The sequence below is a fragment of the Dipodomys ordii genome, unplaced genomic scaffold, assembly GCF_000151885.1.
Source record: "Dipodomys ordii isolate 6190 unplaced genomic scaffold, Dord_2.0 Scaffold154, whole genome shotgun sequence".
NCBI lineage: Eukaryota > Metazoa > Chordata > Mammalia > Rodentia > Heteromyidae > Dipodomys > Dipodomys ordii.
This window is the reverse complement of record NW_012267370.1, coordinates 570,802-593,910: the sequence shown is the minus strand read 5'-3', so window position 1 is coordinate 593,910 and position 23,109 is coordinate 570,802. Positions and strand designations below refer to the sequence as shown.

At 48.1% G+C, this 23,109-nt stretch overlaps 2 protein-coding genes across 3 annotated transcripts in view; both read left to right on the top strand.

Annotated features, from left to right (window-relative positions):
• Nucleotides 1-712: 712 nt before the first annotated feature.
• Kcnd1 (potassium channel, voltage gated Shal related subfamily D, member 1) lies at nt 713-14,067 on the top strand. The gene is made up of 6 exons (XM_013032366.1): nt 713-2,089; nt 6,364-6,526; nt 6,618-6,701; nt 6,788-6,886; nt 7,153-7,403; nt 13,482-14,067. Exons 1-6 carry the CDS (start codon nt 969-971, stop codon nt 13,708-13,710), a joined length of 1,947 nt encoding a protein of 648 aa, XP_012887820.1. The 5' UTR covers nt 713-968; the 3' UTR covers nt 13,711-14,067.
• A 3,843-nt stretch (nt 14,068-17,910) lies between these two features.
• Nucleotides 17,911-23,109, top strand: part of Otud5 (OTU deubiquitinase 5) — a 41,076-nt gene continuing 35,877 nt past the window's right edge. Inside the window, exons 1-3 of one of the 2 annotated variants that reach the window (XM_013032373.1) lie at nt 17,911-17,985; nt 18,100-18,283; nt 18,459-19,278. In XM_013032373.1, coding sequence (XP_012887827.1) covers nt 18,685-19,278 — 594 coding nt within the window. In that variant the 5' untranslated portion in view covers nt 17,911-17,985; nt 18,100-18,283; nt 18,459-18,684. The other variant, XM_013032374.1, reaches the window with a different exon arrangement.

The following is a 23,109-nucleotide window of genomic DNA, read 5'->3' as shown; positions in this document are numbered from 1 at the left end:
ACCCCTGCCTCTTAGTGTTTTGCAATTCCCCTGGATGCTCAGGGTCTGTGCCCAACTTTGCTGCAGTTTGAATCCCAGCTCCTTGGGATTCCTTGGATCCCTTTTTTTCCCTCCCTAAAAACTCTTTGGAGTGTGGACCTGGGGCTTCCTGAGCCCCTCTAGATATACTTCCCCCTACACCTACCAGTCTCTTAAAAACCCAGCTCCGGGTCCACCCCTTTAGCTAACCCATTCTTCTCGATAGCCCCTACCAGTGGGCCCTGGCTTCTGCCTTCCCCCAGAACTCCTGTAGAATGTAGCCAACACCCCCAGGCTATTCTTGGCTGCTCCAAGCACTCCCAAGACACTTTTTAGCCTCTTTACAACCTCCTGGCTCTGTAGCCACCCTTGAGATGCTCCAACCCCCATTCTAAACCCACAAGGGATTTCTAATCCGTTTATCTTTCCCCCAGAGGTCTTGAAGGTTTGGACAATCCTCCCTCTAGACCCCCCGGCTCCAGACACTCAACCTCTTTCAAGCCTCTCTGGGTCCACCTCTGGATGCCCCTATCCTCTCTCCAATGTGGTCAAAGTATTCCAAGCCCTTTTTCCTTCCCTGAGAACTCAAGTGTGGACAGTTCCCCATCTGTTTCTTGGTCCCTCTAGATACCTCCCACATTTGTTAGGAGCATGCTAACCATTCTAGAGTCATCTCCATCTCTCTAAACCTGACGGTACCCTTCTTTACCTCTCAGGACACCACTCAGACCCTTCCTAGTCCCTCTAAAAGCCCCCCAAGCTCCTCTCTCTCTCTCTCTCTCTCTCTCGTAGTTCCTCCTCCTGGTTCATCTTGGCTTCGCTAGACACCTGTAGTTTCTTGTCCAAGTAGCCCAGGGCCTCTTCAAGCCTCCATCATCCTGGAGACAGCTACATTCTCCTAAACGGCCACCTCACCCCCAAGTCTCTAAGAGCTTGGGGAGCCCCTCAGGATGGCAGCAGGAGTAGCCACGTGGTTGCCCTTTGCACGGGCTGCAGCTGTGGGCTGGCTGCCCCTGGCCCAGCAACCCCTGCCTCCCGCACCCGGGGTGAAGGCATCGCGAGGAGATGAGGTTCTGGTGGTGAATGTAAGTGGACGACGCTTCGAGACCTGGAAAAACACGCTGGATCGCTACCCAGACACCCTACTGGGCAGCTCAGAGAAAGAGTTCTTCTACGATGCTGATTCAGGCGAGTACTTCTTCGATCGTGACCCGGACATGTTCCGACACGTGCTGAACTTCTACAGAACAGGCAGGCTTCATTGTCCCAGGCAGGAGTGCATCCAGGCCTTCGATGAGGAGCTGGCTTTCTATGGCCTGGTCCCCGAGCTTGTGGGTGACTGTTGCCTTGAAGAGTACCGGGATCGCAAGAAGGAAAACGCTGAGCGCCTGGCAGAGGATGAGGAGGCTGAACAGGCTGGGGAGGGCCCAGCCCTGCCTGCGGGCAGCTCCCTACGACAGCGGCTCTGGCGGGCCTTCGAGAACCCACACACAAGCACCGCGGCCCTCGTTTTCTACTACGTAACTGGATTTTTCATCGCTGTGTCGGTCATCGCCAATGTGGTGGAGACCATCCCATGCCGTGGTCCTGCCCGGAGGCCCCCAAGGGAGCAGCCCTGTGGTGACCGTTTCCCGATGGCTTTTTTCTGTATGGACACTGCCTGTGTGCTCATCTTCACCGGGGAATACCTCCTGCGGCTTTTTGCCGCCCCCAGCCGTTGCCGCTTTCTGCGAAGTGTCATGAGCCTCATCGACGTGGTGGCCATCCTGCCCTACTATATAGGGCTTTTTGTGCCCAAGAACGATGACGTCTCGGGTGCCTTTGTCACTCTGCGTGTGTTTCGGGTCTTCCGCATCTTCAAGTTCTCCAGGCACTCACAGGGCTTGCGGATTCTGGGCTACACACTCAAGAGCTGTGCCTCTGAGCTGGGCTTTCTCCTCTTTTCCCTCACCATGGCCATCATCATCTTCGCCACTGTCATGTTCTATGCTGAGAAGGGCACCAGTAAGACCAACTTTACAAGCATCCCTGCAGCCTTCTGGTATACTATTGTCACCATGACCACACTTGGGTAAGTGCTGGCCCTCCTGTGTTTGGAGGTGCTCCATTGCTCTATTATACTCACCCTGTCTGCATAATTGCAAGGTTAGATAAATGACCTCTGTGTCTCTCTGTGGTCTTACACATGCTAAGCTAGCACCTCTCTCTGTCTGTCTCTTTCTCTGTGTCTCTGTCTCTGTCCGTCTGTCTGTCTGTCTGTCTCTCTCTGTCTGTCTGTCTGTCTCTCTTATATCTTGCTATATGGCCCAGGCTGGCCCTTGAACTCTTGATCCTCCTGTCTCAGTCTCCCTAGTGCTGGAATTAGAAATTACAAACATAGGACTGGGAAGGTGGCTCAGTGATAGAGCGCTTGCCTTGCATGCATGAGGCCCTGGGTTCGTTCCTCAGCACCACATAAGCAAAAAGAAAAAAGCCGGAAGTGGCGCTGTGGCTCAAGTGGTAGAGTGCTAGCCTTGAGCTGAAGAGCTGAGGGACAGCGCCCAGGCCCAGAGTTCAGGCCCCACGACCTGCCCCCCCCCCAAAAAAAGAAATTACAAACATATACCACCACACCCAGTTTCTCCTCCTTCTCCTTTTCCTCCTCTTCCTTCTCTTGCTCCTCCTTTCTTCCTCACCCCTCTCTCTTAGTGCCTATGTGCATGTTCCAGTACTAGTGCTTGAACTCAGGGCCTGGGTGCTTAGCTTTTTCACTTAAAATTGGTACTCTAGCAGGACACCACTGGTGGCTCACTGGTATAATCCTAGTTCCTCTGGAGGCTAAGCTCTGAGGACCAAGGTTCAAAGCCAGTCCAGGCAGGAAAGTCCCCATGAGAGACTTATCTCCAATTAGCCATTAGAAAACTGGAAGTGGCACTGTGGTTCAAAGTGGTAGAGTGCTAGCCTTGTGTGAAAAAGAAAAAGCTCAAGGACAGCACTCAGGCCCTGAGTTCAAGCCTAATGATCGACAAAAATAAAAAAATAAAATAAAAGATTGATACTCTACTACTTCATCCACATCTCCACTTGTGGCATTTTGGTGGTTAACCGGAGACAATCTTATGGACTTTCCTGCCCAGGCTGGCTTGGAATGGCTATGCTCAAATCATAGCCTCCTGAGTTGTTAAGATTACAGGTGTAAGCAACCAGTACCTGGCTGCTCTCTTAAGTTTGTTCATCTGTAAAGACTTATGGAGTTGTACTTAATCTTCTAGTCCTTCCAAGCTCTGATCATACCTTGATTTTCGAGGTCAGGAGATCTGGGTTTAAGTTTGACTTAACTATTCTTTCTGTTGACATTTTCTCAGGGTCTCCGTTTCCCCCTCTGTAAAGTAGAAAACGAATCCTAAAGAGGATTCAGTTGTGAGTTCTCTGAATGTTTCTTGTGTAGTAAATATAGTTATTGGCTTCTTGGCACCCTTTTTCCCCTTCCTTTTTTCTCAGTTGTGGGGATTGAACTCAGGGCCTGGTCACTCTCCCTGAGCACTTTGCTCAAGGCTAGCACACTACCACTTTGAGCCACAGCTCCACTTCCAGTTTTCTTGTGGTTAACTGGAGGTAAGAAGCTCACAGATCTCCTGCCTGGGCTGGCTTTGAACCACAATCCTCAAATCTCAGCCTTCTAAGTAGCTAGAAATAAAGGTGTGAGCCACCAGTGCTGAGCTTCCTTCCTTTTTGATCTGCATTTTCTAAACTTCCAGAGTTTTCTGCTGTGTGGGGCTACCTCTGGGGCTCTGTGATTCCTTAGCATTTCCCAAAAGGTATTTTCAGCATTTTTATTCTATTTTATTTTTACTGCCAATCCCTGCCAGAAATCAGAGTTAGGATACAAGTACCAAATGGAATCCTCAAAGTCATGAAATTCTTTTGGGGGGAGGTAGGTTTGCTGGGGATGGGACATAGTGTCTCATATATCTAGTCACAGGCTCTATTACTGAACTACATCCCCAGTCTTCATGAATAGCTTTCTCTCTTTCTCTCATTCTTTCTTTTCTTCTTTCTTTCTCTCCCTTCTCTTTCCTTCCTTTTTCTTCCTTCCTTCCTTCTTTCCTTCCTTCCTATCTTTCTTCTTTCCTTCCTTTCTTCCTTCCAGTTAAACCCAGGGCTTCATCGCTAGGTAAGCACTCTACCACTTGAGTCACACCTCTTGCACCATGACTTCCTTTTGTTTGGTAGTTTTGTTTTGCTGTTGCTTCTTCTTCGAGACAGAGGGAGACAAGGTCTCACTATATAGAGCAAGCTGTCCTGGAAGTTGTAATTCTCCTGCCTCTGCCTCCCAAATCTGGGATTCTAGGCATATACTATCAGGCTTGGCTTCCTCCAGATGCTCTTAAAGATATTGTATAGGACAGATGCTGTAATCCTTCTGTAAATTTCCATTGCTAGGATTAAGTATACTGTTGGTGCTAAATATCTCTAGAATGAGTGACTGCTTGCTCAGAGCCTTAATAGAGGTATAGAAAGTTGGCTTATCTGGGCTCTGGTGATTTATTCCTACAATTCTACTCAGGAGGCTGAGATCTGAGGAACATGGTTCAAGGCCAGCTCAGGCAGAAAAATCCATGAGACTCTTACCTCAAATTAATCAAAAAAAAGGAGAACTCTGGAAGTAGAGGTGATGCTCAAGTGGAAGAGTACCACCTTTGAACCTAAAAGAGCTCCCAGACCAAGTTCAAAGCTGTAGTACCAGCAAAATAAAGGAGGCCAGGTGCTGGTGTCTCACACCTGTAATCCTAGTTATTCAGGAGGGTGAGATCTGAAGATTTCAGATCAAAACCAGTCTAGGCAGGAAAGTCCGTGAGAATGTTTATCTCCAATTAACCACCAAAAAGCCAGAAGTGGGGATGTGGTTCAAGTGGTACTCATCTTGAAGAAAAAGGAAAAGCTAAAAGCAGCACCCAGGTCCTAAGATCAAACTATAGTGCCAGCACAAAAAAAAGGCGGGGGGGGGGAGGGAAAGAAGAAATGTTGATTTGTGGTTTGTAAGGAGTAGAAATTAATTCTAGGTGGAGGTTCAGGATTAGTTCATCAAACCAGTTTTAAGCCCTGACAGCAAGTTGGCACTGAGTATTTTTTTTGGGGGGATCTAAGACTAGGATTTGAACTGGGTACCTGACACTTTTCGCTCATTGGCTAGCACTCTACCAACTGAGCCATACCTTCAACCCTGAGATACTGGGTATTTTTGGTGCTTTGTTTTTCAACTCTATTTTTTTTCTTTTCATTTTTTTTGTACTGGGGATTGAACCCAGGACATTGTACTTGCTAGGTGATTGCTTTGCCACTGAGCTGTATACCAGCCTGATACTGGGTATTTTTGATGCCTTTTGCCCTATTCAGTCCTCATAACAGCTCTGTGAGGGTAAGTGGATGACTTTCCATGGTTCATAATTGAGAGACAATCTGAGGTGACACATTCTAGAGCCAGAAGTTGGGACACCTTGGGAACAGAGACTTGATGTGAATAAAGCAAGACACAGAAATAAGGAAGAGCCAGCCATTCTAGGGCAAAGAGGAAAGGCCTAAAAGCTGAAGATCACAGAGGTAGCATTTCTGTGCAGCTCCAATTGGTCTTGTGATTGGAATTCCAGTATGCTGTGTATTCCTGAGCTTTGTTAGTTCCTTGCTCTGAGAATGTAGAGAGATATGCAAACCTAATAGAACATTCTTTTCAGGTTGCAGAGCCCCTTGGCTGGCTTGTAGTGGTGGGACTCTCTTCCCAGGAGCCTATATTTACTTGCTTTTGGCTTCCTTATTCTCCTCTCTCCTTTGTTTCTTTTTAAATTTTTTCAGTTTTAATCAGAATCTTTTATTAATTTCGTATATAAGTTTTTAATAAGTTTTTTATTGTGAAAATACCATACATAGAAGTGGCGCTGTGGCTCAAGTGGTAGAGCATTAGCCTTGCGCTGAAGATCTGAGGGACAGTGCTCAGTCCCAGAGTTCAACACAACCGACAAAAATAAAAACAAAAACACCAAAACAAACAAAATACCGTACAGAGGGGTTGCAATTACATGAGCAAGGTAATGAGTACATTTCTTATCAAGCATTGTTGCCTCCTCCTTTGTTTTTCCTCTCTCCTTTGTATTAATACATTTCTATCTGACTCAGATACCTAGCACATAGCTCAGATGAAGTCAGCAGGTGGTAGAGGCAAAGAGGCAGCCAAGAAACTGAGGCTCAGAGAGACTAAGGGTCTGTCCAGGGATGCAGAGTGAGTCAGGGTTGGATAGACTGCAATGGGGGGGGGTCTAAGAGGTGGGTGAGCACTTTTCCTGATCTTGACCTACCTTCTTCCTTTCCCAGCTATGGAGATATGGTGCCTAGTACCATTGCTGGCAAGATTTTTGGGTCTATTTGTTCACTCAGTGGCGTTTTGGTCATTGCCCTGCCTGTACCAGTCATTGTATCCAATTTTAGCCGCATCTACCACCAGAACCAACGTGCTGATAAGCGCCGAGCACAGCAGGTAACCCTATCTTTCTTCTGAGTACCCCTAATTCCCCACACCTTGAGCCCATCTATTTTTGGGCTCATCCACTTTGTCTCCAACTGTATAGAAGGTACGCCTGGCAAGGATCCGGTTGGCAAAGAGTGGGACCACCAATGCCTTCCTGCAGTACAAGCAAAATGGAGGCCTTGAGGTAGGGAGGGACCCAGATAGGGAGGTGGGGTAAGCAGGGATGAGGGGAGGAAAGTGCTCACCTCTTTCTGTTCTTTGCATTACCAGGACAGTGGCAGCGGGGAGGGACAGGCTCTGTGTGTCAGGAACCGGTCTGCTTTTGAACAACAGCATCACCATTTGCTGCACTGTCTAGAGAAGACAACGGTGAGACTGAGGGAGAGGTGGCATGGCAGTAGGGAGGCTTGCTACTAACAGTGGAGATCACACCAGCCTCTTTCGTAGATAGGATGGCAGGTATGAGCCATCAGTGCCAGGCGGACACGAGGCTTCTTGAAAGAGATTGAAGAATGAGCAAGGGATGGGAAAAGAGGGTGACTTCCAGGAAGAAAGGAACAATTTAATCAAAGGCACAGGGGAGGAGACTAGCTCCCATGATGTACCCAATAACCCTGCCTCCCTTCTTCCTACAGTGCCATGAGTTCACAGATGAGTTAACCTTCAGTGAGGCCCTGGGAGCTGTGTCTTTGGGTGGCCGCACTAGCCGTAGCACCTCTGTATCCTCCCAGCCAATGGGGCCTGGCAACCTGTTATCATCTTGCTGCCCCCGCAGAGCCAAGCGCCGTGCCATCCGCCTTGCCAATTCCACTGCTTCAGTCAGCCCTGGTAGCATGCAGGAACTGGATACACTGGCAGGACTGCGAAGGACTCCTGCCCCTCAAAGGTAAGCACCTGTCCTACTTGCTGTCCACAGATGGCAATGGGGGTGGTGAAAGGACATAGCACTTGGACCAGTGGGTATGAGATGTCATGACTTTAAGCCTAGCAACTCAAGTTCAAATTCAAACTTCATACATAGATCTTGAATTTATCTTATGTGAAATTCCTCTTTCAATTTGGACATTAATGGTGACACATGATTATAGTTCCAGCTCCTTAGGAGGCTGGCTGAATCAGAAGGAACATTTGAGCTCAGAACTTTAAGCTCAGACTGGGAAACATAGTGAAACCCTATCTCAAAAAATAATTTTGTTGAACCTGGTATTGGTGGTTCACACCTGTAATCTTAGATACTTAGGAGGCTGAGATCAGAAGATCCTGGTTTGAGGCCAGCCTGGCAGACAAGTCCATGAGACCCTTATCTCTAATCAATCAATAAAAATCTGGAAGTGTAGCTATGACTCAAGCACTAACCTTGAGCAAAAGAGCTAGCACCCAGGCCCTTAGTTCAAGTCCCAGGACTGGCACACATACAATAAAATATTTTTAACTGGGGCTGGGAAGATGGCTCAGTGGTAGAGCACTTGCCTTGCATGCCAGAGGCCCTGGGTTCGATTCCTCAGCACCACATAAGCAAAAAGAAAAAAGCCAGAAGTGGCGCTGTGGCTCAAGTGGTAGAGCGCTAACCTTGAACTGAAGAGCTGAGGGACAGCGTCCAGGCCCAGAGTTCAGGCCCCACGACCAGACAAAAAAAAGAAAAAACTATTTTTAACTGGGAGAGAGTGAGGAAAGGGGTGTCCAGAAAGAAATATACTCTTTACCTGAAGTATGTAACTGTAACCCCTGCATATATCACTTTTGTGTGTGTGTGTGTGTGTGTATGTCGGTTGTGGGGCTTGAACTCTGGGCTTAGGCACTGTCTCTGTGCTCTTCAGCTCAGGGCTAGCACTCTACCACTTGAGCCACTGTGCCACTTCCAGTTTTCTGAGTGGTTTACTGGAGATAAGAGTCTCATGGAGTTTCCTGCCCCAGCTGGCTTTGAACCAGATAGGATTATAGGCATGAGCCACCAGTGCCCAGCTACATCACCTGTATAGTAACAATTAAAACTTTTTTGTCCAGTCCTGAGGCTTGACCTCAGGGCCTGGGCACTCTCCTTAAGCTTCTTTACCCAGGGCTAGCACTCTACCACTTGAGCCACAGCTCCACTTCCACCTTTTTCTGTTTATGTGGTACGGAGGAATCGAAACCAGGGCTTCATGAATGCTAGGCAACACTCTACCAGTAAGCCACTTTCCAAGCATCATAATAAATTTTTTTAACTAAAAAAATAATATTTTGAGCCAGGCACTGGTGGCTCATGCCTTAATCCTAGCTACTCAGGAAGCTGAGATCTGATGATTATGGTTGAAGCCAGCCTGGTAGGAAAGTCCATGAAACTCCTATCTCCAATAAACCACCCAAAACCCAGAAGTGGAGCTGTGCCTCAAGTGGTAGAGATCTAGCCTTGAGCCCAAAAAATAAAGAACAGCCAGGCACCAGTGGCTCACGCCTGTAATCCTAGCAACTCAGGAGGATGAGATCTGAGGATTACAGTTCAAAGCCAGCCCGGGCAGGAAAGTCGATGAGACTCTTATCTCCAACTAGCCAGCCACCAGTAAAACAAGAAGTGGCAAGTGGCGCTGTGGCTCAAGTGGTAGAGTTCTCACCTTGAGCTGAAGAGCATAGGGACAGCACCCAGGCCCAGAGTTCAAGCCCCAAGAATGACAAGAAAAAAAAAAGATGGAAATTAAAACTTAGCTGAGTGTAGGTGGCTCATGCCTGTAATCCTAGCTACTCAGGAGGCTGAGATCTGAGGATCTTGGTTCAAAGCCAGCTGGAGTAGGAATCTCCATGAGACTCTTTTTTTGTTTTTGTTTTTGTCTGTTGTGGGGCTTGAACTCTGGGCTTGGGTGCTATCCCTCAGCTCTTCAGCTCAAGGCGAGCGCTCTACTACTTGAGCCACAGCGCCACTTCCAGTTATCTAGTGGTTTATTGGAGATAAGAGTCTAAGGGACTTTCCTGCCCGTGATCCTCATATATCAGCCTCTTGAGTAGCTAGGATTATAGGCGTGAGCCACTGGAGCCGGGCTCCATAAGACTCTTATCTCCATTAAACCACTCAGAAACCTGGATGTGGCACAGTGGCTCAAGTGGTAGAGTGCTGAAGAGCTGAGGGACTGAGCCCAGACCCAGAGTTCAAGCCCTGTGATCAACCAAAAAAAAAAAGAAAGCAAAAAAGAAAACTAGAAGTAGCACTGTGGCTCAAATGGTAGAGCGCTAGCCTTGAGCTGAAGAGCTCAGGGACAGCGCCCAGGCCCAGAGTTCAAGCCCCACAACTGACAAAGAAAAGTAAAGAACAGCATCTAGGCCTTGAATTTAAGCCCCAGTACTGGCACAAGAAAGAATAATTTATTGAAACCAGGTGTAGAGAGACTCTCTTAGTTTATCAGCAAAAATCCAGACGTGCCTGTTTTGCTCAAGTGGTAGAGTGCCAGCTTCAAGTAAGCAAGCAATATGAGAGTATGAGACAATTAATTCAAGCCTCAGTACTGTCATACACAAAAATATTGAGCACCTACTGTATGCCACAGAATTTTAGGCACTCGGGATATAGCAGGGAACAGAACAGACAAAAATTTTTGTCCTTGGGACTGGGAAGGTGGCTCAGTGGTAGAGCGCTTGCCTTGCATGCATAGGCCCTGGGTTCGATTCTTCAGCACCACATAAGCAGAAAAATCCAGAAGTGGTGCTGTGGCTCAAGTGGTAGAGTGCTTGCCTTGAGCTGAAGAGCTGAGGGAAAGTGCCCAGGCCCAGAGTTCAGGCCCCATGATCGACAAAAAAAAAATTCTGTCCTGAAGCTTATGGCTCATGCCTATAATCCAAGCTACTTAGCATGCTGAGGTATGAGGATCAATGTTTGAAGCCAGCCTGGGCAAGAAAGTCCATGAAACTCTGTATTTCCAATTAACCACTAGAAAACCAGAAGTGGTGCTGTGGCTCATAGTGGTAGAGAACTAGACTTGAGCAAAAGAGTTCAGGGAAGCCAAGCACTGGTGACTCATAGTTCAAAGCCAGCATAGGCAGGAAAATCTGTGAGATTCTTATCTCCAATAAACCACTAGAAAACCAGAAGTGGTGCTGTGGCTCAAGCAGTAGAGCACTGGCCTTGAGCTGAAGAGATAAGGGACAGTGCCCAGGCACTGACAAAAAAAAAAGAGTTCAGGGATAGGGGCTGAAAATGTGGCGTAGTAGTACTTGCCTAGCATGCATGAAGCTCTAGGTTCAATTCCTCAGTACCACATAAATAGAAAAAGCTGGAAGTGGCGCTGTGGTTTAAGTAGTAGATTGCTAGCTTTGAGCACAGAGAGGCTCAGGAATAGTGCCCAGGCCACAAGTTTAAGCCCCAGGACCAGCAAAAAAAAAAGAGAGAGAAGAGAGAGAGAGTTCAGGGATAGTGTCCAGACCCCAAGTTCAAGCCCACAGCCAACCAAAAAGAAAAAAGCAAAAAAAAAACAAAACACAAAACCTGTCCCTGGCTGGGATTATAGCTCAGTGGTAGAATACTTGCCTTTTGTTCCACCCCCAGCACTGAGAGAGGGAGGGGGAGGGAGAGAAGGAAGGAAGGAAGGAAAGAAAGAAAGAAAGAAAGAAAGAAAGAAAGAAAGAAAGAAAGAAAGAAAGAAAGAAAGAAAGGGAAAGGAAAGAAAAAAGGAAACTATCCTATATTTTCAAGATAATTAAGTGGTGCTGTGGCTCAAGTGGTAGAGTGCTCACCTTGAGCTGAAGAGCTCAGGGACAGTGCCCAGGCTCAGAGTTCAAGCCCCACAACTGACCAAAAAAAATCAAGATAATTAAAGAAAATCACAGAGTAGGGACTGGGAAGGTGGCTCAGTGGTAGAGCTCTTACTTTGCATGCCTGAGGCCCTGGGTTCGATTCCTCAGCACCACATAAAAAGCCGGAAGTGGCGCTGTAGCTCAAGTGGTAGAGTGCTCGCCTTGAGCTGAAGAGCTGAGGGACAGCGCCCAGGCCCAGAGTTCAGGCCCCTCGACCGGACCCCCCCCCAAAAAAAAAAGAAAAGAAAATCAGAGTATATAGTAGGTAAGCACCAAGTAGAAAAAGAAACCAGTAATCATGGCTAGAGAGTACAGAGAAAAGGGTGATATGGTGCTTTTTCTTTACTTTTTAATTAATTGATGATTTTTTTTCCAGTCATGGGGATGGAACTCAGGGCCTACACATAGGAGGCAAGTTCTTTATCAGTGATCCATACCTAAGCATGGTACAGTTTTAGAGTGTGGTCAGGGAAAGCATTTGTTAAGATTTTGTCAGAAGCCGGGCGCTGGTGGCTCACGCCTGTAATCCTAGCTACTCAGGAGGCTGAGATCTGAGGATCGCGGTTCAAAGCCAGCCCGGGCAGGAGAGACCGTGAGACTCCTATCTCCAATAAAACCACCAGAAAACCGGAAGTGGCGCTGTAGCTCAAGTGGTAGAGTGCTCGCCTTGAGCTGAAGAGCTGAGGGACAGCGCCCAGGCCCAGAGTTCAAGCCGACAAAAAAAAAAAAAAAAGATTTTGTCAGAGTCCTGGCCTGAAGGAGGGACACTAGACTGGCATCTCTGATAGAAATGAGGATAGAGTCTAGTGCAGATTCTGTGTGTGTGTGTGCGCGCGCGCACAAGCACACTGGTCCTGGGGCTTGAACTCAGGGCCTGAACACTGACCTTGACCTTTTCTGCTCAAGGTTTATGCTCTTCCACTTGAGCTATAGCTCCACTTCTGGCTTTTTGGCTTGGTTAATTGGAGATGAGAATCTCACAAACTTTCCTTCATGAGCTGACTTCAAACCAAGATCCTCAGATCTCAGTCTCCTAAGTAGCTAGGATTACAGGCATGAGCCACAGGCATGCCCAGCTTGTTTTTGTTTTTGAAACAGAGGGTTTTTTTTTGACAGTTGTGGGGCTTGAACTCAGGACCTGGGTGCTGTCCTGAGTTTTTCTGCTCAAGGCTAGTATGCTATCACTTTGAGCCACAGGTCCGTTTCCATTTTTCTAGTGGTTAATTGGAGATAAGAGACTCTGGACTTGGCTAGGTACCAGTGGCTCACGCCTGTAATCCTAGCTACTCAGGAGGCTGAGATCTGAGGATTGGGGTTCAAAGTTAGCCCAGGCAGGAAAGTCCATGAGACTCTTATCTCTAATAGACCACTAGAAAACTGGAAGTGACGCCGTGGCTCAAGCCGTAGAGCACTCGCCTTGAGCTGAAGAGCGCAAGGATAGCGCCCAAGCCCAGAGTTCAAGCCTCACAACCGACCAAAAAAAAAAAAGTCTCTGGACTTTCCTGCCTAGGCTGGCTTCAAACTGCTATCCTCAGATCTCAGCCTTCTGGTAGCTAGGATTACAGGTATAAGTCACTAGTGTTCAGCCAAGACAGAGTTTTATCATATAGTCCATGCTAACCTGGAACTCACCACCTTTCTGCTTCAGCCTCCAAATGCTGGAATTACATGCACATACCACCATATCCATCTCCCAATATAGAACTTTACAAGGATTTTGGCATTGTTAGGAGAAACAATAGGTAGTAATACTTATGTAGGCATGAGGTATATGTAGCTCAATGGTAGAGTATGTACTTATCACACAAAAGGCCCTGGATTTAACCTTCAATACCAAACAAAAAGTGTGTACATGTATACTTACATGTAAGTGCACATATATGTACATCTGTTAGGTTTCAGGCATTGCTCTGAGCAATTTATATCATGTTAGTATCTCATTAGCATTCTACCACAATCCCATGAGGTATATTATTATTCACATGCTGAGACAGGTTTAGTGTGGTAAAAAGTGTATTCAGGATTTGAACCCAGGACTAGCTGACTCCAGAGCCCTTACTCTCTTACAACCATCATTAAGGATGAAAAGGGAACATTTAATGAAGTTTCTGGGGATCAGTAGGTGCTAAATAAATTCCAAAATGGCTGTGGCAAGTATTAAGATAACTTTTGAAGAGCCTTCAACCTTTCCTACCCCTGTCCACAGCCGCTCAAGCCTGAATGCCAAGCCCCATGACAGTCTTGACCTGAACTGCGACAGCCGGGACTTCGTGGCCGCCATCATCAGTATCCCCACCCCTCCTGCCAACACACCAGATGAGAGCCAACCTTCCTCCCCTGGTGGCAGTGGTAACAGAGCCAGCAGCACCCTCAGGAACTCCAGCCTGGGTACCCCTTGCCTTCTCCCTGAGACTGTCAAGATCTCTTCTCTGTGAGGGGTGGGCCTGTCCATTCAGAGGGCTCTCTTCATACCTGGGGACTCCTTTCCAAAGCCATATTTTGGGGAGGCAGACAGGGGAAGGTCTGGGGATCCCTTCTGCTCCCTGCCAAGAACTATGCAATGGAGTTTCATGGAATAGGCCACTGGGTGGGGAAAGAGCTGGGAATGGGCAAATTCCTCCACCCCCATTTTCCAGGTGGGAGCCGAAGCACTAGACTTCCACAGGGCCTTGGTCTTCTTGGCCCCTAACACAGTAGGACTGGCCCCTTTCTCCCAGCGGGCCTCTTGCATGCAACTCCCATCTGGCCTTCAGACAGATGTCAGAGTTCTGGCCTGGCAAGGAGAGTTTAGAGAAGGGAACCTGATCTAACCTCTAGGAGAGATTCTCACCCTCCATCAGGCCCAGCAGTTCCCAGATTCTGAAGCTTGGAATGCAACCATGGGCTTCAAGGGCTGTGTCCTCAGCATTGTCCTGCCACCTCCCCCCCGCCCCCCGCCCAGGCCTTAGCTGAGGGGCCAGGCTGCCTCTCCCAACATACAGATAGCACAAACATCATCACCGCCCTCTTCCCTGGCTGCTGGAAATGGGTCTCTGCCATCCTGTTCTCCCTCTGCTGGGCTTCCAGCAAATTCTAGCAATAGCAGCTGCTGCCTTGATAATATGCAAAGCCTCTGACCAGTTTGCTGCAGCATTTACATCTGCCCTGATCAGAGGGGCCACCTGTAACAACAACAACTCCTCCTCCTCCTCCTCCTCCTCCTCCTCCACCACCACCACCTCCTCCGCCTCCTCCTCCTCCTCCTCTCTTCTCTGGGTTGCTTCCTTCATGGTTGGGCTGGAGTCTGGACTGGCTGAGATAAGAGTCTGGCAGTCAGCAAGAACTGGGCTGTGTTTGGAGATCTTGTGCCGATTCCATGTTCTTGGGCAGGACTCCAGAACTGTATAAGGGCTGAAGCTCTCCTAAACTCTGGTAGTTACAGGAGGAACTTCATCACCTCCCTCCCCACAGCTCTAGCTCCTTTCCACATATTCCTCCTCTTTGCCCTCTTGGGTCACCTTCTGGAACTTGGCTCTCAGGCTGAAATCTGGCATCATCTCAGATTCCCTGTCCCCAGCACTGTCCCTATGGAGCTGGCAGCTGACAAAGATGTAGTTTCCATCAGTCAATAAAACCTGAGAGGAGAGATGAGGACTAAGCAATTTCTGAATCTGGGTGTGGGGAGTTGGGTTGGATTAGGGGAATATATATATATATTAGTTGGTTGTGGGGCCTGAACTCGGCCTGGGTGCTGTCCCTCAGCTCTTCAACTCTAGCACTCTACCACTTGAGCCAAGCACCACTTCTGGCTTTTTCTGTTTATGTGGTTGCTGAAGAATCGAACCCAGGGCCTTATGTATGCAAGGCAAGCACTCTACCACTGAGCCACCTTCCCAGCCCAGATTAGGGGATTATTAAAATCACTGATCTCAGTTCATTTCAACAAGTGGAAAGGGTGTGTGTGTGTGGGGGAAATGTGGAAAGTGGATGGCTGGTGAAGTATTCTGGAAGATGAGGATCTTGGAGACATGAAAGAAGGTGAAGAATTTACTTCTATAGCCAGTAAGACAGGCGAAGGGCCATCATCTGCTTTATTCCCTCATTTGCATTATGGAGAAGCTGAGACCCAGAGCCACACATAATTTGAAGCAACTTAGGCTTCTTTTTTTGGTGTATATGTGCCTGAGTTGGGGCTTGAACTCAGGGCCTGAGTACTGTTCCTGAGCTTTTTTGCTCAAGATTATGGCTCTACCACTTGAATCACAGCTCTACTCCTGCCTTCTTTTTTGTGCCAGTCTTGGGGCTTGAACTTAGGGCCTAGGTACTGTCCTTGAGCATTTTTGCTCAAGGCTAGTGCTCTACAATTTGGCTTTTTGGTGATTAATTAGAGTCTCACAGACTTTCCTCCCCAGGCTGGCTTTGAACCTCAGATCTCAAGCCTCCTGGGTATCTAGGATTATAGGCATAAGCCCAGGAATCTTGATAACCAACAACTATGAATTTAACCCCAATAAAAGCATCTCTCAGTTTGGGCTATTTCCTTTCAGTTTGGATGTCCACTACATTCCCTCTTCTGGACTACCAGTTCCACTAGTGCAGTGTGTGAATGATCTCCATGCAACAGACCTGAGATTTAAGTTCACCTGTTCTAATCCCTGAGTGAAAGAATCACTTATCTTCTCTCTTCTTGTTTCAAGTTGCTTATAAGTGAAATACAAACAATAATTTAATAATCAATTATTTATATTTATTTTTGTGCTAGTACTGAGGCTTGAACTCAGGGCCTGGGCACTGTCCCTCAGCTCTTCAGCTCAAGGCTAGCACGCTACCACAGCTCCATTTCTCTTTTTTTTGGGGGGGTCTGGTCGTGGGGCCTGAACTCTGGGCCTGGGCGCTGTCCCTCAGCTCTTCAGCTCAAGGCTAGCACGCTACCACTTGAGCCATAGCACCACTTCCAGCTTTTTTTTCTGTTTATGTGGTGCTGAGGAATCAAACCCAGGGCCTCATGCATACAAGGCAAGCGCTCTACCACTGAGCCACCTTCTCAGTCCCCCACAGCTCCATTTCTGGCTTTTGCTAGTTAATTGGAGATAAGAATCTTTGGTGTTTGTCTGGCCAGGGTGGCTTCAGACCAAGATCCTCAGATCTTAACCTCTTGAGTAGCTATGATTACTACAGGCATTAGATACTGGCACCTAGTTCTGTGTGTGTGTATATGTGTGTGTGTGTGTGAGAGAGAGAGAGAGAGAGACAGGGAGACAGAGACAGAGAGACAGAGAGGGGGGAGAGAACTGGGGCTTGAGTTCAGGGCCTGGGCTCTATCCCTTAGCTTTTCCACTCAAGGCTAGTGCTCTACCAATTGAGCCACAGCTTTACTTCTGGCTTTTTGTGGTTAATTGAAGATAAAAGCTCAGAGACTTTCCTGCCTAGGCTGGCTTCAAACTGTGATCCTATGGTCTCAGCCTATTGAACAGCTAGAATTACAGGCATGAGCCACTGGTGCCCAGTTTATCCCATTCTTGATATCCTACATTTGATGGATATCAAAAAGACACAGTTCATAATGATACATCTGTGCCTGGAACTGAGGTCTTCCACCAAATCCCAGGATACTTCCACACACCATCATCCATAAACTGGTTATGGATCACTTACTATGCACCAGTTATAACACCAGGCCACTTATTAGCATTCATCTCTGAACTTCAAATAGGATAAATAGAAATGGGATGAAGTGGGTATTAAGTGAATTGCAAAAGATTGCTCAGATGAGGACAGAAGAGTCAACCTTAGTGCAGTTGTGCTCCAGCTGCTCAGCAGCAGGGATTTTTGTTGGTCGTGGGACATTTACTCAGCGTTTGGGTACTGTCCCTGTTTTTTTTTTTTTCTCAAGGCTAGAGATCTACCACTTTGAACCACAGCTTCATTTCCGGTTTTCTGATAGTTAATTGGAGAGAAAAGCCTCACAGACTGTCCTGCCCAGGCTGGCTTTGAACTGGGATCCTAAGATCTTCGATTTTTGAGTACCTAGGATTACAGGCGTGACACACCAGCGCCGGAGCCAGGAATATTTTGTTTTTGACAGCATTGTGATGCACTGGTTGGTCACAGAGCTAGCTCATAAACAGTCTTTCAACCTAAGCAAACGTTCTAATTTGTGAAAAATGCAGCTGGGCTCAGGTAACTTACGGCTCTAATCCTAGCTTCTCAAGAGGCTGAGATCTGAGGATCAGTGTTTGAAGCCAGCCCAGTAAAGTCCGGGAGACGCTTATGTCCAATTAACCACCAAAAAGCCAACGGTGGAGCTGTGGGCTTAAGTAATAGAGCTTCAGTTTACGCTTAAAAAAAAAAGAAAGAAAGAAAAGCTGAGAGCACCCAGAACCTGAACTCGAGCCCCTAAACTGGCACAAAAAATAAACAAACAACAACAAAAAGCCCCAAGCAAACAAAAAAAAAAAACCTAATATAGACAGTGCTACGCCTGCGCACTAGTTATAGGGGCGGAGAGGTCAACAAGAGGACAAGAAGGCGGAGCTGCCAGACAAGGCGTGTCTGTTTCCTTAAACACCCTCACAGCTTATTCCCGATGGCTGGAACCAGCCTTAGCACAGGTCTGTCTGAAGTGAGTGACAGCGTCTCTTAACCAATAAACGCTGACTCAGTCTGTTGCCGGGTGAAGCAGTACCGCCCCTTCTATGCCGACGGGTGGAGCCGGAACTGACGCTACAAGGGTATGTTAAGCGCCGAGAATGCTGATAATGTTCAGTTAGTCGAGCTGTGTTCTCGCTGGAATCTTGGGGCCGAGGCGCTCTAAGCGAACAGGGGGCCTTGCTGTCTTTTTGCAGTATCCACGCTAATGAATTAGAGCCTCAAGAAGAGAAGCGAAAGACAGAAATGGACTGACAAGAAGAAATGCTGAAAACAAGGGTGCCTACTTTAAAATTTTAAGACGGAGAACACGGAAGGGCGAGCGCTTCTTTCTGATTGGCCGGCGGACGTTGTTGAGGGCCCACACAGCTTCTTCGATTGGTTAGTGATCGCAATTGTTGTGGCAGCTGGCGATTTTCGCCAACGTATTTCCGAGCAAGAGGCGGGGCTGTGTCCAGGCGCGCATGCGCTACTCCTGGGGGCCCCACCCTATAGTTCCAGAACCTGTAAGGGGGTGGAGCGAAGAGGTGTTGTTTTGGTTCTGTTTTCTCTGTAGCCCAAGCCCGGAAGGAGGTAGCAAAAAAACTTGGGGGACTTTACATCCGGGATCTCCTCGGGGCGTGACCTGCATACCGCCTACGGCCCTCGAACCAGTGCCTAAATCTCTATCCGGGCCTCGCAGCTCCCGTCGTGCTCCGCGCAGTACAGTAGCCCCCCTCATCCGGGTTCTATCCCATCGTGCTTCGCGCTGAGTTTGCTGGGGGGTACTTGGCGGTGCCGCCATGACTATTCTCCCCAAAAAGAAGCCGCCACCTCCCGACGCTGACTCCACCAACGAGCCGCCGCCGCCTGGGCCGCTGCCCCCAGCGCCGCGTCGCGGCGGGGGTGTGGGCGTGGGCGGCGGCGGCACTGGCGTGGGTGGTGGCGACCGCGACCGCGACTCGGGCGTCGTAGGTGCCCGTCCCCGTGCTTCACCACCACCCCAGGGCCCACTACCGGGGCCCCCTGGCGCACTCCATCGGTGGGCACTCTCCGTGCCTCCAGGAGCAGTGGCAGGCCCTCGTCCACAACAAGCCTCTCCACCTCCTTGCGGAGGTCCGGGTGGTCCCGGCGGCGGTCCAGGTGACGCGCTTGGCGCAGCAGCCGCGGGGGTGGGCGCGGCGGGCGTGGTGGTGGGCGTGGGAGGCACCGTGGGCGTGGGCGGCTGTTGTTCGGGACCGGGGCACAGCAAGCGACGGCGACAAGCTGCCGGGGTTGGCGCAGTTGGCGGGGGCAGTCCGGAGCGAGAGGAGGTCGGCGCTGGCTACAACAGTGAGGACGAATACGAAGCTGCTGCAGCGCGCATTGAGGCTATGGATCCTGCCACGGTGGAGCAGGTAAGGGCTGGAGAGTAGCTGGGTGGGTGGCAGGTTTTCAAATGTGATCTCCAGACTGAGACCTAAGAAATGCTGAAAGTGTTCTGAAGGACCTAGGTCTTTCTGCTGGTGTGTGAAGCATGAAGAACTTTCTTTTACTCCAAGAACTTGGGGTTAGGCACCCTCTTCTTAGATAAGGGAAGGTCTTAAAGATGAATCCTGAGGCCTCTTTAGGACCCTTAGCTGTCATTCCAGGCCGAGTAATTTCATCTAAACTAATAGGTGGGAATTCTCCAGGAGACTCAAGCAGAATAGATCCTGTCCGAGAGGGATGTCTCAGGTGTCTCCAGGGGACTTGTCTATTCAGCGACTTGAACTGTTTGTTTTTTTCTAAGAGAAGTCTGAGATTTTCTCTGCAGGGAATTCAAATAAGGTGACAACTTCAGAGGTGGGGGTGAGCATCCCAAGGAATCTGAATTCCTTTGTTGAGGCTGACATCTTGTGTATTGACAACTCTCCTCTTCCTTTCTAGAGCTGATTGCTCTGCAGCAGGGCCTGGCACCTCAGGGCTCCTAAGCCTGCCTTCTGGAGACACTTCTTGTAGAATTAAATGTTTTGTGTACACCCCACACACACTTTAGAGAGGGATTTCCTGGGCTTTCCTTTAGGGAGGTAAGACTTCTCTCCAAGAGATAAATTATCTCTTTCAAAGACCACAATCAATACCCAGGGAGAACAGATAGTACTTGGTACAGTAGATCTCTTTCCTCTCAGTAGCCTGAGATAGTCCTTCCATAGAGGCAAGAGTGTGAACCTCTTCTCCTGGACCTAAATCTTTTTTTTTTTTTGTTTCTGAGAAGAAATGCCATTTTAATTAGGATTAAACTTAAGGCCTTAAATTCACATACATTATGCACTGTTACTTTTCAAGGAGGAAAGAGGTAATCAATCAGCTCATTAGGTCTGAAATCATTTTAACAAGGCATTGCTAAAACTTTGTATAGAAAAATAACTCCGTGTTAAATCCTTGGATGTGTTAGTTGAGGATGGAGTGGTGAGCCCCATTTTCCATGGTTCTTTTTCTGTCATCAGGCCTCAGGGGTCACATAAGGCCCCAGAGCATTTCTCTTGGGACTGCAACACAGGTCAGGTTTGGCACACATTTTTATTTTTATTTTGTTTACTTTTTGACTTTTATGTTTATAAACTCAAGAACACTCTTTGGGAATAGGAAGGTTGGGGCTGTCTCTAACAAAAGCTGGCTTGAGCCAGGCGATGGAAGTGAACATTCATGGGCATCTGAGAGCCCCCTACCAACCAGTTATAAAATCCTTTACTTCCATTATAAAGACTGAAACATACTTTGAAGATTTAATATTCCATTTTTTCCCCTCTAATGGGTTTGAGAGCTTCTTTTGTGTGTGCTTGAACTCAGGGCCTGGGTACTGTCTCAGCTTTTTTTTTCCTCCCCTCAAGGCTAGCACTCTACCATTTGAGCCACAACTCCATTTCTGGCTTTTTTGAAGGTTTATTGGAAATAAGAATCTCATGGACTTTTTCCTGCCTGAGCTGGCTTTGAACTTTGATCCATAGATCTCAGCCTCCTGAGTAGCTAGAATTACAGGCTTGAACCACCCAGTGCCTTTGAACTCCTTGTTATGTATTTGAAATCACAGTTTGGTACATGGGCAGGGTGCAGTTCTAGAAGTGATGTCTGAGCCCCTCTATGGATCTAGTCCTGCCTTCAAGGGCCTGAGATCCACTGTGCTGGACATTTGAAGTTTCTTTTGGGAACAAGAACCCCATATACCTTCCAGAGACCTTATACAGATAAGGTCTAAACTTCTTCCTCAAGAAACTTGAGGTATTCGTCACAAACAGGACTGCCCACTGGAACTGAGCCCTGACAACCTTACCTTGGAACGTGGATGTAGCGAGTCCTGAGTGCTCCTCCCATCTGGGGGGTTGAGTGCCTGTTTTGACCTTAGAATCTGATACCTGAATCTTCCCTGAGGGTGCTGTCACCTCAGGCAACATACATACTCTTCTAGTCAGAGAAGCCTTTTAGGAACGTTAGAGTTCCTGCCTTGAGGACAACCACTTTCCTCTCAGTACCTAGGCTGGATGGAATTCTGAGAGAGAGTCTAGGCCTCTTTCCTGGGGCTTGAGCCATTTCCCTCAGGGACAAGAGGTCTTCTGAGTTACAGACTGATTCCTGAATCCCCCTTGGGCATGAAGCTCTCGTACACACCTGGTGATCCTTTATCACCTAGGAGAGGACATGAAATTATCTTCAGTGGAACCAGAGGCATCCTTCATTGGACAGAGGAATGTGGGTACACAGGTCATAAGAATTCCTTATGGGGCTGGGAATGTGGCTTAGTGGTAGAGTGCTTGCCTAGCATGCATGAAGCCCTGGGTTCAATTCCTCAGTACCACATAAACAGAAAAGGCCGGAAGTGGCGCTGTGGCTCTAGTGGTAGAGTGCTAGCCTCCAGCAAAAGAAGCTCAGAGACAGTACCTAGGCCCTGAGTTCAAGCCCAGGACTGGCAAAAGTTAGGGCCAAGGAAATCCTACATTCTGTAAGAAGATTGTCAGGTCTGAGGTAGTAAGAGGGATTCTGGACCTGGGAGAGATTTGAACTGGTTTTTTTTTTTTTTGGGGGGGGGTGTTTTTTTTGTGTTTTGTTTTTGCCAGTCCTAGGGCTTGAAGTTAGGGCCTGAGCACTGTCTCTGAGCTTCTTTATGCTCAAGGCTAGTGTTCTACCACTTGAACCGCAGTACCACTTATGGCTTTTTCTGAATAGTGTGGAGATAAGTCTTACGGACATTCTTGCCTGGGCTGGCTTCAAACCGTGACCCTCAGATCTCAGCCTCCTGAATAGCTAGGATTACAGACCACGAGGGCCCAACTTGGAACAGCTTTTGGGCTTGGGGCATCCATATTCCTGGGAAATTCCCCCAACTCCCTCTCCTTTTGTCTCAGTACTTTTGGCTTTTTTCTGGTGTTGGAGCTTGAACTCAGGGCCTAGGTGCTGTCCCTTAGGTTTTTTGCTCAAGGCTTAGGCTCTATCCCTTGAGCCATACCTGCACTTCCAATGTTTTCTGGTGGTTAGAGATAAGAATCTTATGGACCTTACTGCCTGGGCTGTGTGTGTGTGTGTGTGTGTGTTTGTTTGTCTGTGTGTCTGTGTGTCTGTGTCTGTCTGTGTCTGTGTGTCTGTGTCTGTGTGTGTCTGCCAGTCTTGGGGCTTGAATTCAGGGCCTGGACACTGTCCCTGAGCTTTTTTGCTCAAGACTAGTGCTCTACCTCTTGAGCCACAGCTCCACTTCTGGCTTTTTGGAGGCTAATTGGAGATAAGAATCTAACAGACTTTCTTGCCTGAACTAGCTTCAAACTGTCATCAGATCAATTAGGATTACAGGCATGAGCTACCACCACCTGGCCTGGGCACACTTTGTACTATGATCCTCACATTTCAGTCTCCTGAGTGGTTAGGATTGCAGGAGTGAACCACTGATACCTGGCCTCCACCCATGCTTTTTGTCAGGACAAATCATCTGGATTTAATGGATTCAGAACTAGGAGTTGTTTCTTCTCTCCAAGGGTAGGGTAAAGTCTTTCTTTCTTATAGAAATGGGATGCTAGCCAGGTGCTGGTGGCTCATGCCTGTAATCCTATCTACTCTGGAGGCTGAGATCTGAGGATCGAGGTTCAAAGCCAGCCTGGGCAGGAAAGTCCGTGAAACTCTTTTATCTCCAATAAGCCACCAGAAAACCGGAAGTGGCGCTATAGCTCAAGTGGTAGGGTGCTAGCCTTGAGCTGGACTGCTGAGGGACAGTGCTCAGGCCC